The sequence below is a fragment of the Gossypium hirsutum genome, chromosome A11 (genome assembly GCF_007990345.1).
Source record: "Gossypium hirsutum isolate 1008001.06 chromosome A11, Gossypium_hirsutum_v2.1, whole genome shotgun sequence".
In the NCBI taxonomy this organism is placed as follows: domain Eukaryota; kingdom Viridiplantae; phylum Streptophyta; class Magnoliopsida; order Malvales; family Malvaceae; genus Gossypium; species Gossypium hirsutum.
The window spans coordinates 1434550-1449664 of record NC_053434.1 but is presented as its reverse complement, the minus strand read 5'-3'; the positions used below and the strand labels follow the sequence as shown (position 1 = coordinate 1449664).

Below are 15115 nucleotides of genomic sequence, written 5' to 3'. Positions count from 1 at the left end.
ATATTGAGGGTTAAAATTACTATTATGTTAATTTTAATGTAAACTAGCTGATGACTAATAAAAATTAAGTTAAATAATTAGGTGATTATTTTATAATTTTTTTATAATCAGATGACAACAAAATTATTAATAATTGAGTTACAAACAGTGATATTTACCCAATATTTATTTATAGTCGTTATCATACCATTTGTTTCTCCGTTAGAATTTTAGATTCATACATAACTTAGCCCCGAAGGGCGATGACCATTGACCCTAAACCCTACCTTTTTGTATTATTTAACCATCGCCACACCCACCATGATTCTTTCATCTCTCAGCACAGCTTAACTGTGAAACTCATCATCACAAATCTTCTTCATGTATATTTCTCTTTTTCCAATGTTCTTTTATTAATCGCTTTTTTTCTATTTCTCTTAAAAGAATTGTATATTTATTCTGTGTTCTTATATAGCTTTAGCTTCAGTGGACATTAATGGAGTACAGTGGTAATCCCTTGTACAGATGTAGAAACTGCAAAAATCCACTTGCTCTTATCGACGATCTTCTTTCTAAAAATTTCATAGTAATCAATCTACTTATACGACTTATTTTTTTAAAAATAAGAATTTTAAGTTTGATTTTGGTTTGGTCTTCTTTTCTTCTTTCTTTTTTTTATTATGACAGGCGAAATCAGGGAAAGCATATATGTTCCAACATGCAATGAACATCGTGTTGGGCCCGAAATACGACAAGCAGTTGATAACTGGTCGGTTCAGCATTGCTGATGTATTCTGCAGTAAGTGCGGTGAAGAACTGGGTTGGAAATATGTTCAGTCTTATGATTTGAAGAACAGGTACAAGGAAGGCAAGTTTATTCTCGAAGAACTTAAGATGTTCCAAGAATATTAATTAATAAATAATCAAATATATAGTTTGAATAATGTTATGGGTATATAGTTGGATAAATTAATAAACTATATAATAATGAAATTTGTATGATGTCAGATTTTAATTTGCATATACAAATCTATGTTTTAATTGAAAGTTTATATTAATCTCTAGTGTTTATTTTTCCAGTTTCATTGATTTTGTAGCTAATTGTTAAGTGGTTGAATTTGGCCACTTTTTCTCGTGTGATTTAGACCACTCCCGACCCACCATTAATTTTGTTTTATCTTTAATTTCCAAATTCGGATATTATTTTTTAGTTTGTGTTGAATTTTCAAATGCATTATTTTGGAAAGATAAAAAGATTTAATATACTATTTGATGGCATCAATTCATTAAACATGGAAGTCAAATATCTATTGGGATAGAAAATCATTAATTTTAAAAAAAATAAATTAAAAAATAGTCACTTTTATTTATTTTAGATTACATTTTAATTACTTACGTTTGAAATATTATGTTTAAGTCACTCACATTATCGTTTTGTTACGAAGTGGTCATTTTATCATTAAGCTCCTTTACCTCCCTAACGACTGTCCTATGTGGTAGTCCAAATGAATTTTAAATGCCAACTTGGATATCTTACATGACAGTTTAAATTAAATTTATTTAATTAAAAACCTATTTTCATCCTAAAATAACCACTTCATAACAAAATGATAGACTAAAATGTAATCTAAAACAAACAAAAGTGACTATTTATTGATAAAAACATAAATATCAAATTAAATATTAAACTTAAATTCAAATATGAAATAATAACTCAGTTATAAAATTTAAAAAACACATTTATTTTACAAATAATATTATCAGGAGGGTGTTTATGTTTTTTTTTACGTAAATCTAAAAATTATATTCATAATCTTATTTTAATATATTTTTTTATATGACGAAGATTCCAACTAAGACGACGACATGGTATTCAAGCAACATAATTTTTTATATATCGACATTATTATTTTAATTAAAATCTCATGTAATTATTTTTATAAAAAAATATATTTTTGGATGTGTTGCTATTGTCACGTTTATTATTATTATAATTAGACCATACGTTATTCATATTTGTAACGATGACATACATCATTATCCATAAAATAATTAAAAAAGACAAATTATAAAAAAAGTAAATATAAATATACAAAAAAGAAAAAAAACCATAGAAGTAGAGCCTGTAGAGATTGACTTAAAAGGCAGAAGATTTCAGGGAAATGTAAATTTCCGTGAAACAAACAGGCTTTAACTTCACGCGCCTCTTTCGAGTTTCAACATTACGAATATCGTTTAAGATTGAAGAAACAAAAAGTGGAAGACTACTTGTATTTTTTTATAAATTTAAATTTTAGTTTTTATATTTTTACCTTAAGATATTCTGTACTTTTATCTTTTAGATTGTAAAATTCAACTTTAATTATATATATATATTTAAATTTATTAATGTGATATTTTAAAATAAAAAATACTCATTTAATAGTAAATTAATAAAAAAAATTATATCTATTTGTTTAAGGTTAAAATATGCCTATAGTCCTTATATTTTTCAAAAATTAGGAATTTAATTCCATACTTGTATTTTTAAAAATTTAGGGTATGTATTTTTTAAATTTTAAAATTTAAATTCAACTATTAAAATTGTTAAATTAAAGTTGAAATTTTTTTAATTACATCACTACTGAATAGTTATTTTTTATTTCAAAATGTCAAAACAACTAATTTAACAAATAAAGTTAAAAATAAAGTTAAAGATATTAACAATTGAAACTAAATTTTAAAATCTGAAAAATAAAAAGAACAAATTCCTAAAAATATAAGTATAAAGACTAAATTTTTAATTTTTAAAAATATAGCAACTATAGACACATTTTAACTTTTATTTAATCATAAAAATAATTTTAACAATAAAAATATATTAACTAGATTTTAAATTTGGAAAGAGTGATTTATAACATATTTTAAGTAAAGCGAGAACCACTTCAAACAACGCTATTGACAATGAATTCCCCATTAGCTAGTTTGATGCGTACATCACGCTCCACATCAGGCGCGTGTTTAACCTACTGTCGCCAGCACTTTTTGTCCCTCATTTTCTTCAACAATAAACTACAGTAAAGATGACATAAAAATAAATAAATAAACTACAGTAAGAACTCTAAAAAAAATTTAAAAATTGCAGAAAAACAAGAAAATCCCTCAAAATCCTCTCATTTTTAAAGACCTTTCTTCTCTTTCATTAAATGAAAAACCCTCACTCTCAAAGATCAGGTTAGTGATGTTAAAAGAAAAAATATATTTATTTATTATCCAAATTTAAATGTAATTTAATAATTTGTTTTTAATCCCTCTCTCAAATGATTCTCATGTTGTTCTTTGTTAATTAGCCACTGAAAATTAATTTTTCCATTTATTATTAAATATCCTGTCTTTATCACACCCGTTTGTTTAATCAAAATTTACGGAATCTTTGTAAATCCACTTTGGTTTAATCTTGCACGCAATTACTAAACAAATTTTATTTTATCTTTTCTCAAATCTATTATTATTGCAGTGTTGTAGGTGAAGAGTTTTCTTTTTTCTTTTGGCTCTTTTATCGGTTCACGTTTTCATGAAATTGACTGCATCTATAAACTGGGTTTTTCTTTTCCTTTTTTGGGTTTAAATTGGCTTAGTTTCTTTATTTTATTTTTATTTTAATTTTGGGTTTTTTGAAGCCTGGAAGTTGTTGATCATCAATGGCTGAATCCTTGGGTCCACGATTGTATAGCTGCTCTAATTGTCGAAATCGTGTCTCTCTCCACGATGATATAATTTCCAAGTGTTTTCAGGTATAGAACTCAAAAAAGAAAAAAGCAGCAGCTAAATTTGTGTTTAATTCTGCTAGATTTTTCTGCATGTGATCATTTAGATTATAAAGAAATAAAATTTTCTGCATATGATGTTCGAAACTATATATATAAATCATTCATCAAATTCTAAAGCTTTGAAGTACTTGCCATCTAAGAGATAAGTGCCAATAGCTAAACGAACAGCCCACACATCTTTGGGTTTTCTTGACACAATTCTGCAATCACACACAACAAAACAAACTCAGACACAGGCACTAAATTGTAATGATTTGTTTAAACAACAGGTTTTAAATATGCTTTTAGAGTTAAGGCTTAAACCTTCCAACATCACCGGGCTTGACGAGGCCGGAGTTAGCTCTGAGACATGGAACCGATGCTGCTGTCTTTATCATCTTTGGTGCTTCAACCACAATTATGGGAGACCCGATTTCAAGCCTCGAGCTTTTGTTTGAGTTAGCCGAGGTCGATTCACACCTTATTCGACTGGTTGAGTTGCCAGGTTGTAACAAATGGTTGTTGTGAGAGCATGGGAATATTGAAGTATAAGAAAGTGAGTGTGCCATGAATGAGAATTGAGATACGAGACAGGATAATGTTTTTGTGGCTCTAGGGAGAAAGGGCTATGTGTTTTTCATACATAACTTTTATAGCCATTTTGCCCCCTAGTTGCTAAGATAATACGAGCCACAAAAACATTATCCGTCTCGTGTCTCACAGGACAACCATTTCTTACAATCCAGCAGCTTCGCCGGTTGAATTCGAAATCTATCCTTGTTGCTCATAAGGTGTGAATTGCCCTCTGTTGACTCAAACAGAAGCTCAAGGCTTGAAATCTGGTCTCCATAATCGTATAAGGACTGCAGCATCGGTTCCATGGCTCAGAGTTAACTCCGGCCTTGTCAAGCTTAGTGATGTTGGAAGGTTTAAGCTTTACAAACCTGTTTTTTAACAAATAATTGCAACTCAGTCCCTGTGTTCTAGTTTTGTTTCATGTGTGTTGTAGAATTGTTTCAAGAAAGCCTAAAGATGTGTGGGTTGTTCATGTATATGTTGTGAAATGTAGAGTACTTTAAGGAAAATGTAGAGTCTGAGTAGCATAGCTCGTGTATATGTTCTGAATGGAATTAGGAGAAATTGTCTCGAGTCTGTATGTGTTGAATATGGATAAAATCGGTGAGATTGAGAAACACTTAAAAGTGATGATCAAGTGGTCGTGCTTTGTTATAATGTGTTTATATTATGATACTCGAATTTGGGTTTGTGTTTGGATGATTTTTGGAGGATAGCATCATTGTTCCCGTCAAACATGGGTACTTTAAGGAAAATGAGGAGTCTGAGTAGCATAGCTCGTGTATATGTTGTGAAATATGAATAGAATTTGGAGAAATTGTCTCGAGTCCGAATATGTGTTGAATTAGGAGAAACATTTTGTTCATGTGACATGTTACCTTGAGGAAAATGAAGAGTCCGAGTAGCATAGCTTGTGTATATGTTGTGAATATGAATTGAATCAAAACATTGCAGAAATTTAAATTAGTCTCGTGTTTGATCGATAAAATGGTCTCAAGGCTCCTTTCCAACGTTCTTTTTTCCATAATTTTGTTCTTACAGGGAAGAAATGGCCGTGCATTTTTGTTCTCCCACGCGATGAACATTACATTAGGACCAAAAGAAGATAGGCATCTCTTATCTGGTCTCCATACCGTGGCTGATATTTACTGTGCTGACTGCCACCAGGTTTTAGGCTGGAAATACGAGCGAGCTTACGAGGTGTCGCAGAAGTACAAGGAAGGGAAATTTATACTCGAGAAGGCGAAGATTGTTAAGGAGGATTGGTAACAAGCAAGCCTCATCGTTTTTTAAGGTTTTCTCATTCCATTTATTCCCCATGTTTGATGTAATTGTTATCGGTGCCCGATGTTCGTCTTGTACAGAAAAAGACGTCGCCCCCATTTCGGAAAAAAATTGTCATTGTTTGGAACCTTGCATTCTTAACGATGATGCGCGACGGTTTGGCAATTCTCTGTGTTAATAAATTATGGTATTCTTAACCATCGTTCATGACATTGTTCTATTGTGTAGTATATGGATTCAGAATTGTGTAAAAATACCTGTGATTGAAATGCTATTTACACCAAAAAAAAAAAAAAAAGCCTTTAGTTTTGGTCGGAAAAATTTTTGGTTCTCAATGAAAAGATTGGTAGAGATGTGTATTCGGCATTTATTTAAAAAATAACAAATTAGTATTTGTATATTAGATTAAAGAGTAATCTAATTCTTTTATTAAAAATTAGTCAATATATATATGTTAGCATAAGCTACAAGTATAATTGTCTAGTTATTTTTTTAACCACTCTAATTTTTAACAGAAATAAATTTGTGCTTTGATATAACATTTTTCTAATGAAAGGGATACTTTTATCAATATTTTGCCAAGGACTTCCCTAACCATTCAAAATAACATCTCAAAAGCTTCCCCATTTGTAAGTTAAAAGTTAAAACCATTCTTGTGAGGAAATCCCAAATACAAACGCTCTAAAGGACAAGTTTTCCTTTAAAGAAAACAGATACATTATATTAATAGTCATCTAATATTTTATAATATATTTATCGCCCAATATAAAAAGCTAAAAAATAGTCAGTTGAGTGAAAGAAAACATAAGTAGAAACACCATAGTTGAGTGAAAAAAAACATAAGTAACACCAATAAAAAAAGAATGTCTAAGATATTTGAAACACACACCCAGTGGGACTCGAACCCACAATCGCTTGATTAGAAGTCAAGCGCCTTATCCATTAGGCCATGGGTGCTCACTGAACATTTTATTACACATAAAGTTTAAATATATAAAAATTTATTCAACAAAAAACTTTTAATACACATTTAGTGAATTGTTAATATTATGTTTACCATTTTTTTTCCACCATGTTTATATTTTGTAAAAGCTATACATTTTGGTACTAAAAAAGATAATAATTTTAATTTTTGAATATTTAATTAGAGTTTTAAGGTTGACTTGATGAAAATTAATTGTTAACATTATTATGTTTGATTTCTTATTATTTTGTTAATATGATAAATCTAATGTCAACTGTGAAATTATTTTATTTTGTGCTAAATACAACTTGGTGAATGAGAAATTTTTAGTTTTCAGGTTTAATTTGATGAAAGTTAACAACTAATATTATTAGTTAATTATGAATTTTTATCCAATCAACCATAAAACTTGAATTAAACACTTAAAAGTTAACATCATTAAAGTTTAAATTTCAAAATGTATAACTTTTGCTAAATATAAATACCATATTAAAAAAAATGTTAAACTCATCTATCAAATGGTGTATTTTTTTTTTTTGGGGGGGGAGATTATGGATGTTTTCAATTTGATAAAAATACCTCTCCACTCGTAATTTTAAAATTGAGCAAATTGGTCATTCTAAAAATAATCGGACTAATTTAATCCCTTTTAATTTTGAAAGTAAGCAACTAAGAACAATTAATTTTAGTGTTAATGTCTTTTGCCTATTTGTACATATTGTTAATTGGTATAACAATGAATTTAACCTTACATAAATTGTCAATTTATTATTGAATCTAAAAAATTCACAAAATTTAGCCTCAACATTTATACATTTTCACAAATGTTGCAAGCTAAAATTTTTAATTCGGGACCACATTAATAAAATTTTTAAACTTGGAGTGCTAAATTTGTTATTATATTAATCAACATAGTACAATTGATGAAAGAGATTATTTTAGTGATTAAATATCCTTAATTGTTAATTTTTAAATTTAACATGGATTAAATTACTCTTTTATTCTTTCTGAGAGCATTTCAACCATGGTGTCGAATTTTTGTTTTATAATTTCAATCATAATTGATCGGGAACAGTCAATCACGAGTCGACGGAAATGCGCTAATGGCGGTGGAATTAGGCGCCGGTAACGGAGCCGATCAAATCAAAGGAAAACGAAAACGAGTAAACAACTCTTAATTCTGATTACTAAAAATAAAAAGAACACACTTATTATTGAAACCCACGTTACATTCGCAACATTAGATCTTCAAATTAAAATTTTCACAAATCTCGTCTACTGCCACACATTCTGATTCACCACCGATGAACTATTTCAAAGAAACACCCAAGAAAAAAGAAAAACGCAGAAACAGTAATATCAAGGTGGCCGACGGTCACCCCAGATCAAGGACGAAGACAAAAGAGACAGGCAGTAGCTTTGGCCCCAAAAAGAGTACATTTATCGTTTAGTCCCTTAAATTTTTATAAAATTACATGTTAGTATAATGGTCAAATAATACTTTAACCCAATAGATTATGATTCGTCTCTAACCGAAGCGAGATTTAGACGGGGAGATTAACGACGCCGTTTGGAGGACGATTGTTAATGTCAAGCCTAGAGGAAACAGAAGAAGAGGAGATCGAGGAACAACCGGCGAACATGAGAGGTCGGTCAGGTGCCTGGGAATCTTTGACATCGTCGGAAGTGGAAAGGTTTATGCAAGAACAACGTTGGAGCGACGAGAAAAAAGCTTGGGCTACGCTGGTTCCAAACCAAGACAAACAATTCCCTTTATTATCTTCCATTATTATTATTCCAGTATTTTTTATGTAATATGGAAATCGAAATGTGTAGCGAAATTCAGAAAGCTAAGCTTGAAGACGAAGCGATGATGGGTGAAAGGCTCGTAGATAGAAATAAAAGCTGATGAATTTGTTTTTACAGTACTTCTTGTCTTTTTAAAATGATTTCTGTAACTACGACACGGAAAATGTTAAAACTAATTTGGGTTGAGACTGTTAGGATAATGGCCCAAGCATAAATATAATACAATTATGGCTTATATAAAAAATAATTACTCAAATTATGCAACTTTTTTCATTTAGGTACTTAAATTTTTTTTAGTTAAAGTAGATACCTAAAGTTTTATTTCGTTACCATTTTAGCCATCCATTGTAAACTCTGGTTTAAGAAATATTGAGTCAATCAAATTATGACATGTGTCATTTTTAATTAAATAAAATATTTATTTTAAATAAATTAAATATTTTAAATCAAATTATGGCATGTAATATTTTTTAAATAAGAAAAATTATTTGGTACGTTACTGATGGAGTTTTAAACTCTACAAGAAGAGTCGGAGGGTTAATAAGTGTCCTATAGAATATAGTAAAATATTAAAAATATATAAATTTGAATATATTTTATATAATTAAAATTATTACGTATCATAATTTGATTGCTTCAGATGCTTTTTTAATATAAAACTTTAGACATCTACTTTGACCCAAAAAATCTATAAATACCTAAATGAGAATTCTGCATAGTTTGACATACTTATTTTTCATATAAGCCTACAATTATAAATACAAGTTTGAGGTCAAATTCACACATACCAATTATAAATACATGAATTATTAGTGAGATCATGAACAATTTGTGTTTAAGCCTTTTAGTTATACTGGTTTTAAGTTGTTCTCTTATCTCTTACAAATATTTGTCAAGTGGTTTTTAATTTTTTTCGAGTGAATTCATTAAAGTATTGTTAGCTTGGAGCGAATTGACCTTTTAACACATATGATACTATTATCGATTAGAGTTTTATCTTTTAACTTTGACAAAACACTAACACTCAAAATAGTGAGTTCACAAGTTCAAACTCTACAAAATAAAAATGTTCACTGTCCATTAATAAGCGACGTAAAAGTATCATGGAGGCCCCTATATTGGGAACCAAATTGCATTTAGCCCTCTCCATTCAAAAAATAAGCAAATTAATCCCTACACATTAGATGAATGAGTAAATTGTTTCTTTTTTTGTTAAAAATTTTATCCATTTGTATTGTTAAAGACTAACATGGCTAGTAGAATAACTAGACACGTCACGTGTGCCTCGTGCTAATGTACAAGGACTAGTTTTAACCGTATAAATGGATGAATTTTTTAACAGAAAGATCAACTTGCTCTTTGATCTAATGTACAATAACTAATTTACTTAATTTTTGAGTAAATGAGTAAAATGCAATCCAACTACTAATATAGATGCCTCCACTGTAATAAATGGCTATGCAGCACCTCCAACTCCGTTGAATATGCTGCCTCTTCAAGCTACTTAAAACACTCAAGTTATTATCAAAATTGAAAGATAAAACTTCAACCAAAAACAATAGTGAATGTGTTAAAAAATCTATTGAGAACTTCACCTGAAACTAACAACAAATGTAATGGCGTAAATTCAATGTTATCGGAACAGTGGTTTCGTAACCACAAATCCGATTTAAAGAGAAATTTATTTCAATATTTTTGCTTGAAAATTTATATGATAGGAAAATCGTATGAAAATATTGATAGGAAAATTTTATCAATTTAGTGATTAGTTAGAAAAAGAAATTATTGAAGAAATTGGGTAAAATAAGGTATCGGTACCTCTATCTCGTAAAACCGAGTCAAAAATAATTTTATAAATATTTATGAAATGTTATTAATGTGGTATTAAAATTTCGTTAGGAAATTTTAATGTTTGGGTAGTCAATTAAATGAAAAGGACTAAATTGTAATAGGTGTAAAAGTTGCTAGAGTGATTAAATAGCTTAAGAGTCTAATGAGAAAGGATTTAAAAGGCAATTAGACCCAAAAGTTATTTGGGCTGGACGGCAAGGGTATGAAATCAGCAGAAAAATTGATAAATTAAGGGTAAAATTGGAATATTGCAAAATTAACTAAATAAAACTAGGACTAAATAGGAAATATCTAGATTTCTCTTCATTTCTCTTCAATTCCAGCAGCTAAAAACGCCATAGGAGGGTTCTCTAAGCTGGTATTTCATAATTTTTGCACCAAATCCAAAAGATTCAAATACGAAGCTAGATCGAGGAAAGGAAAAAGTTCGGGATTAATAGATTTTTACTGTTTACAAACAAGTATCAAAGTAAGTTTGTGTAACTTGAATTATATTCTTAAATGCTTGAAATGCATGTTTTTGATATGAATATGATTTGAATGTTTATTGTATGAAAATTTATGAAACATTGATATATTTGATAAAATGGGAAGAAATCCCGTTTGAATGAAAGGAAAATTCGATGGATCTCTGAAAAAGAATTGACGGTAAAAAGAATCTAGCCCGGACGGGTGATCCTATCCTGATATAGCCCTCCCGAAGAATATGTGTAAAATGGATTTAGCCCGGATGGGTAATCCGAATTAGGGTCTGAATTTAGCCTGGACTGGTAATTCAGATCCAAGCTCATTAGAGTAATTGTCGTTGCAGGGGATTTAGCCTGGACTGGTAATCCCGACAATACTCTATGAGTTTATATTGCAGGGGATTTAGCCTGGACTGGTAATCCCGCTGCAAGGTTGAGGTTCGCGGGAGTGTGCTCTCTGAAATGGAAATGTGCGCACATGAATATGAATTGACGGACCCGGAATTGTACACTAAAAGTGTACCTCTGAAAATCCATCGAAATTCCGATAAATTCAACGGGATAAATATGAAAAATAATAAGGGAATGAAAATCATGGTATTGATGAGTACATCAATCATGGTATATATATTATTAATACATGGAAATTATTGTACTAACTTGAATGTTGAGTTTGTGCATGTTAGGGTAATAATGCATTGAATGGATATATGAATGTTTATTATATTGTATTGAAAATATTAGGTAAGTATAATTCTTGTTACATGAGCTTACTAAGCACAAAGTGCTTACCCCGTTTCCTTTTTCCCTGTTTTGTAGTGTTAAGAGCTCGGAGGTCGGATTTGGTCGGGGACACATCACACTGTCAACCTCAGGATTTCGGTATATAAAGAAACTTTATTTTGGAAATCAATGGCATGTATAAGCTAACAAAGTAAATGTTAACGTGAAATGGATGTAAAGTTAGCCATTAGTATGGTTAACAAACCTGGTTATAGATATGTGATGACGTTATCTTATATAAATGCATGAATTTATCATGAAAATATGTTGAATTGAAAAAAAATTAATTCGTAAACTCCGGTAATGCCTCGTACCCTATTCCGGCAATGAATACGGGTAGGGGTATTACATTTATTAGTATCAGAGCTACGGTTTAGCCGGTTCTAGGACCGATGTAGTAAATACGGGATTAGCTATACATGCCATTTAAATTATTATTGATAGTGTGATATCTCCTGACCATTTAAAATGTGTTTTTCTTATAGTAATGTCATCCGACCGAGCTCAATCTGAGGAAGTTGGGAGTCATGCTCCGGCTTCAGTACAAAGAGAAGAAACTAGCAGTAGAAGGCCCGAGACAGAGGGTCGAGGGGAGGAGGCAAAAACAGCCTTCTTTCAAATGATGAATGAATGGTTTAATCAATACTTAAGAACTAACCCTGTAGTGCAGCAAGTTCAAGCTCCCCCTCCTGCTACTTCACCGGTTCCCGAGATCCCACAAGGTACAGGTACTGAATCTGTCAGAAAATGGAAAGCTCCAGTAGATAAAATTTGAAAATATGGGGCCGAAGAATTTCGAGCAGCAGTTGATGATGATTCCGAACGGGCTGAATTCTGGTTAGAAAATACTACTCGGGTTTTGAAAGAATTATCTTGTACACCAGAAGAATGTCTGAAATGTGCCGTCTCACTGCTAAAAGATACAGCTTACCATTGGTGGAATACTAAAGCTTCAGTTGTTCCGAAAGAAGAAATTACATGGGAATTCTTTCAGACCGAGTTCAGAAAAAAAATATATCAGCCAGAGGTTCATTGACCAGAAAAGAAAAGAATTTCTTGAGCTAAAACAGGGCAATAGATCAATATCTGAATATGAAAGAGAATTTGTTCGATTGAGTAAATATGCTCGAGAATGGGTACAGTCATAAGTTGAAATGTGTAAACGATTCGAAGAAGGGTTGAATGAAGACATTAAGTTACTGATCGAAATTCTTGAAATTCGAGAGTTTGCTACATTGGCAGAGAGAGCTTATAAAGCAGAAGAATTGAGCAAAGAAAAGAAATAGGCTGAGAGGGAAGCTCGAATTTTTAGTAAAAGACCGATGGGAAAATCCCAGTTTTCTGCTTCAAAGAAATTGAAGAAATATCAGGATCGTTCTACTTCAGCCATTGGGTATTCGGGCAAAGAACGAGGTTCTCAACGCACTAATCCAAGGCCTTCTACTCCATCAGTGACCAGTGTTGGCAGTGTTGGCACTCCTAAACCGAGATGCCAGTACTGCAATAAAGCTCATTTTGGTGAATGCCGATTTAAGAGTGGGGCTTGTTACCGATGTGGTTCTTTTGACCATTTCCTCAGAGATTGTCCAGAAAGGGTTGAAAAAGAAGTTGAACATATATCGAAGCCGAGTAATCTAGTTTCGAGGGGCAGACCACCTCGACCATCCGATAATGTCAGTGGTAGTCGAGGAGCTACAAAAGATACTATAGGTAGGCCTGAGGTACGAGCACCTGCTAGGACATATGCCATTCGTGCCAGAGAAGATGCTTCAGCACCCGATGTTATTACTGGTACATTTTCTTTACTTGATACTAATATTACTGCATTGATTGATCCTGGTTCTACGCATTCATATATATATGTGTTAAACTTGCAATTGTTAAAAATTTATCTGTTGAACCTACTGAATTTGTGGTTAAAGTCTCGAACCCCCTGGGCCAGTCTGTGTTAGTGGATAAAATTTGTAAAAATTATCCACTGATGGTAAGAGGTTATTGTTTCCCGGCTGATTTGATGTTACTGCCATTTGATGAATTTGACGTGATATTGGGTATGGATTGGTTAACCCAGCATGATGCGGTAGTAAATTGTAAACAAAAATATATTGTGTTAAAATGTCAGAATGGTGAGTTGCTCCGGGTTAAATCTGATCAGACAGAGGGGTTATCTGATATGATTTCAGTAATGGCAGCACAGAGGTATGTCAAAAAGGGGTATGATGCTTACTTGGCTTATGTACTCGACACCAAGGTATCTGAGTCAAAGATACAGGCAGTTCTAGTGGTACGTGAATTTTCGATGTGTTTCTAGAAGAATTACCAGGATTGCCACCAGAAAGAGAAGTGGAATTTTCTATAGATTTGATTCCGGGAACTACTCCGATCTCCATAACTCCGTACCGGATGGCTCCTATGGAATTAAAAGAGTTAAAGACGCAATTGCAAGAGCTTGTTGACAGGGGTTTTGTTCGACCGAGTCATTCACCTTGGGGTGCTCCGGTTCTGTTTGTGAAAAAGAAAGATGGGTCTTTGAGATTGTGTATCGACTACCGACAGCTTAATAAAGTAACCATAAAGAATAAGTACCCGTTACCCCAGATTGATTATTTATTTGATCAGCTGAAAGGTGCTACTATGTTTTCAAAGATTGATCTTCGATCAGGTTATTATCAGTTACGGGTAAAGGAGTCAGATGTGCCAAAACAGCCTTTAGAACCAGGTACGAGCATTATGAGTTTCTAGTTATGCCGTTTGGGCTAACTAATGCACCTGCAGTATTCATGGATTTGATGAACCGGATATTTAGACCGTACTTAGACAGATTTGTAGTAGTATTCATTGATGATATTTTGGTTTATTCTCGGGATGAAGAATAACATGCAGAACATTTAAGAATTGTGTTGCAAATTCTACGAGAGAAGCAGTTGTATGCTAAATTCAGTAAATGTGAATTTTGGCTTCGAGAAGTGAGTTTTCTTGGACACATTGTATCTGCCGAAGGCATCAGGGTAGATTCAAGTAAAATCTCAGCTATTGTCAATTGGAGTCCACCGAAGAATGTATCTGAAGTTAGAAGTTTCTTGGGTTTAGCTGGTTATTATCAGAGATTTGTACAGGGATTCTCTATGATAGCTTCTCCAATGACTCGATTATTGCAGAAAGATGTAAAGTTCGAGTGGACTGATGAATGTCAACAAAGTTTCAACCGATTGAAAGACCTATTAACGAAAGCACCTGTATTAGTGCAGCCTGAACCGGGTAAGGAATTTGTTATTTACAGTGATGCCTCATTAAATGGTTTAGGTTGTGTTTTGATGCAAGAAGGTAAAGTAATAGCCTATGCTTCAAGACAACTTAAACCACATGAAAGAAATTACCCAGTACATGATCTTGAATTAGCTGCTATTGTATTTGCGCTGAAGATATGGCGGCATTACTTGTACGGTGAGAAATGTCATATTTATACTGATCATAAAAGCTTGAAATATTTGATGACACAGAAAGATTTGAATTTGAGACAACGTAGGTGGCTTGAACTGATAAAGGACTATGATTTGATTATTGATTACCATCCGGGTAAGGCTAATATTGTAGCTGATGCTTTGAGCCAGAAA

The 15115-nt window shown here is 31.9% G+C and overlaps 3 protein-coding genes and 1 non-coding gene across 9 annotated transcripts; 2 read left to right on the top strand and 2 right to left on the bottom strand.

Annotated features, from left to right (window-relative positions):
* Window positions 1–200: 200 nt before the first annotated feature.
* On the top strand, window positions 201–1031 carry LOC107923130 (protein yippee-like At4g27740). 3 transcript variants are annotated; one of them, XR_005904709.1, is made up of 3 exons: window positions 215–362; window positions 455–565; window positions 667–1031. XR_005904709.1 is itself a non-coding variant. In XM_041080483.1 (2 exons), exons 1-2 carry the CDS (start codon window positions 243–245, stop codon window positions 889–891), a joined length of 345 nt encoding a protein of 114 aa, XP_040936417.1. In that variant the 5' UTR covers window positions 201–242; the 3' UTR covers window positions 892–1031. The 3 variants fall into 3 exon arrangements, 2 of the variants coding, with proteins under 2 accessions (XP_040936417.1, XP_040936418.1); XM_041080483.1 differs by lacking the exon at window positions 455–565 and having other exon boundaries at window positions 201–362; XM_041080484.1 differs by having other exon boundaries at window positions 217–565.
* A 1804-nt stretch (window positions 1032–2835) lies between these two features.
* On the bottom strand, window positions 2836–4689 carry LOC107922731 (uncharacterized). Of its 2 annotated transcripts, XM_016852880.2 has the most exons (3): window positions 4092–4689; window positions 3921–3988; window positions 2836–3030 (listed from the first exon to the last, which is right to left on the bottom strand). In XM_016852880.2, the coding sequence occupies exons 1-3, from the start codon at window positions 4334–4336 to the stop codon at window positions 3020–3022; spliced, it is 324 nt and encodes a 107-aa protein (XP_016708369.1). In that variant the 5' UTR covers window positions 4337–4689; the 3' UTR covers window positions 2836–3019. The 2 variants fall into 2 exon arrangements, with proteins under 2 accessions (XP_016708369.1, XP_016708368.1); XM_016852879.2 differs by lacking the exon at window positions 2836–3030 and having other exon boundaries at window positions 3615–3988.
* On the top strand, window positions 3048–5824 carry LOC107922732 (protein yippee-like At4g27745). 3 transcript variants are annotated; one of them, XM_016852883.2, is made up of 3 exons: window positions 3048–3192; window positions 3639–3752; window positions 5385–5824. In XM_016852883.2, the coding sequence occupies exons 2-3, from the start codon at window positions 3660–3662 to the stop codon at window positions 5610–5612; spliced, it is 321 nt and encodes a 106-aa protein (XP_016708372.1). In that variant the 5' UTR covers window positions 3048–3192; window positions 3639–3659; the 3' UTR covers window positions 5613–5824. The 3 variants fall into 3 exon arrangements, with proteins under 3 accessions (XP_016708372.1, XP_016708370.1, XP_016708373.1); XM_016852884.2 differs by lacking the exon at window positions 3048–3192 and adding an exon at window positions 3312–3483; XM_016852881.2 differs by having other exon boundaries at window positions 3172–3752.
* Window positions 5825–6511: 687 nt separating this feature from the next.
* Window positions 6512–6584, bottom strand: TRNAR-UCU (transfer RNA arginine (anticodon UCU)). Its single transcript has one exon. It is a non-coding gene; the product is annotated as a tRNA-Arg (tRNA).
* Window positions 6585–15115: the final 8531 nt, after the last annotated feature.

Excerpts from the sequence above, each read along its gene's own strand:
- LOC107923130 (XM_041080483.1), top strand. The coding sequence starts at position 243 with ATGACCATTGACCCTAAACCCTACCTTTTTGTATTATTTAACCATCGC. Across the intron at positions 363-666 it reads TCATCACAAATCTTCTTCAT|GCGAAATCAGGGAAAGCATA; the intron begins GTATATTTCTCT and ends TTATTATGACAG.
- LOC107922732 (XM_016852883.2), top strand. The coding sequence starts at position 3,660 with ATGGCTGAATCCTTGGGTCCACGATTGTATAGCTGCTCTAATTGTCGA. Across the intron at positions 3,753-5,384 it reads TAATTTCCAAGTGTTTTCAG|GGAAGAAATGGCCGTGCATT; the intron begins GTATAGAACTCA and ends TTGTTCTTACAG.
- LOC107922731 (XM_016852879.2), bottom strand. The coding sequence starts at position 4,336 with ATGGCACACTCACTTTCTTATACTTCAATATTCCCATGCTCTCACAAC. Across the intron at positions 3,989-4,091 it reads AAGCCCGGTGATGTTGGAAG|AATTGTGTCAAGAAAACCCA; the intron begins GTTTAAGCCTTA and ends GTGTGATTGCAG.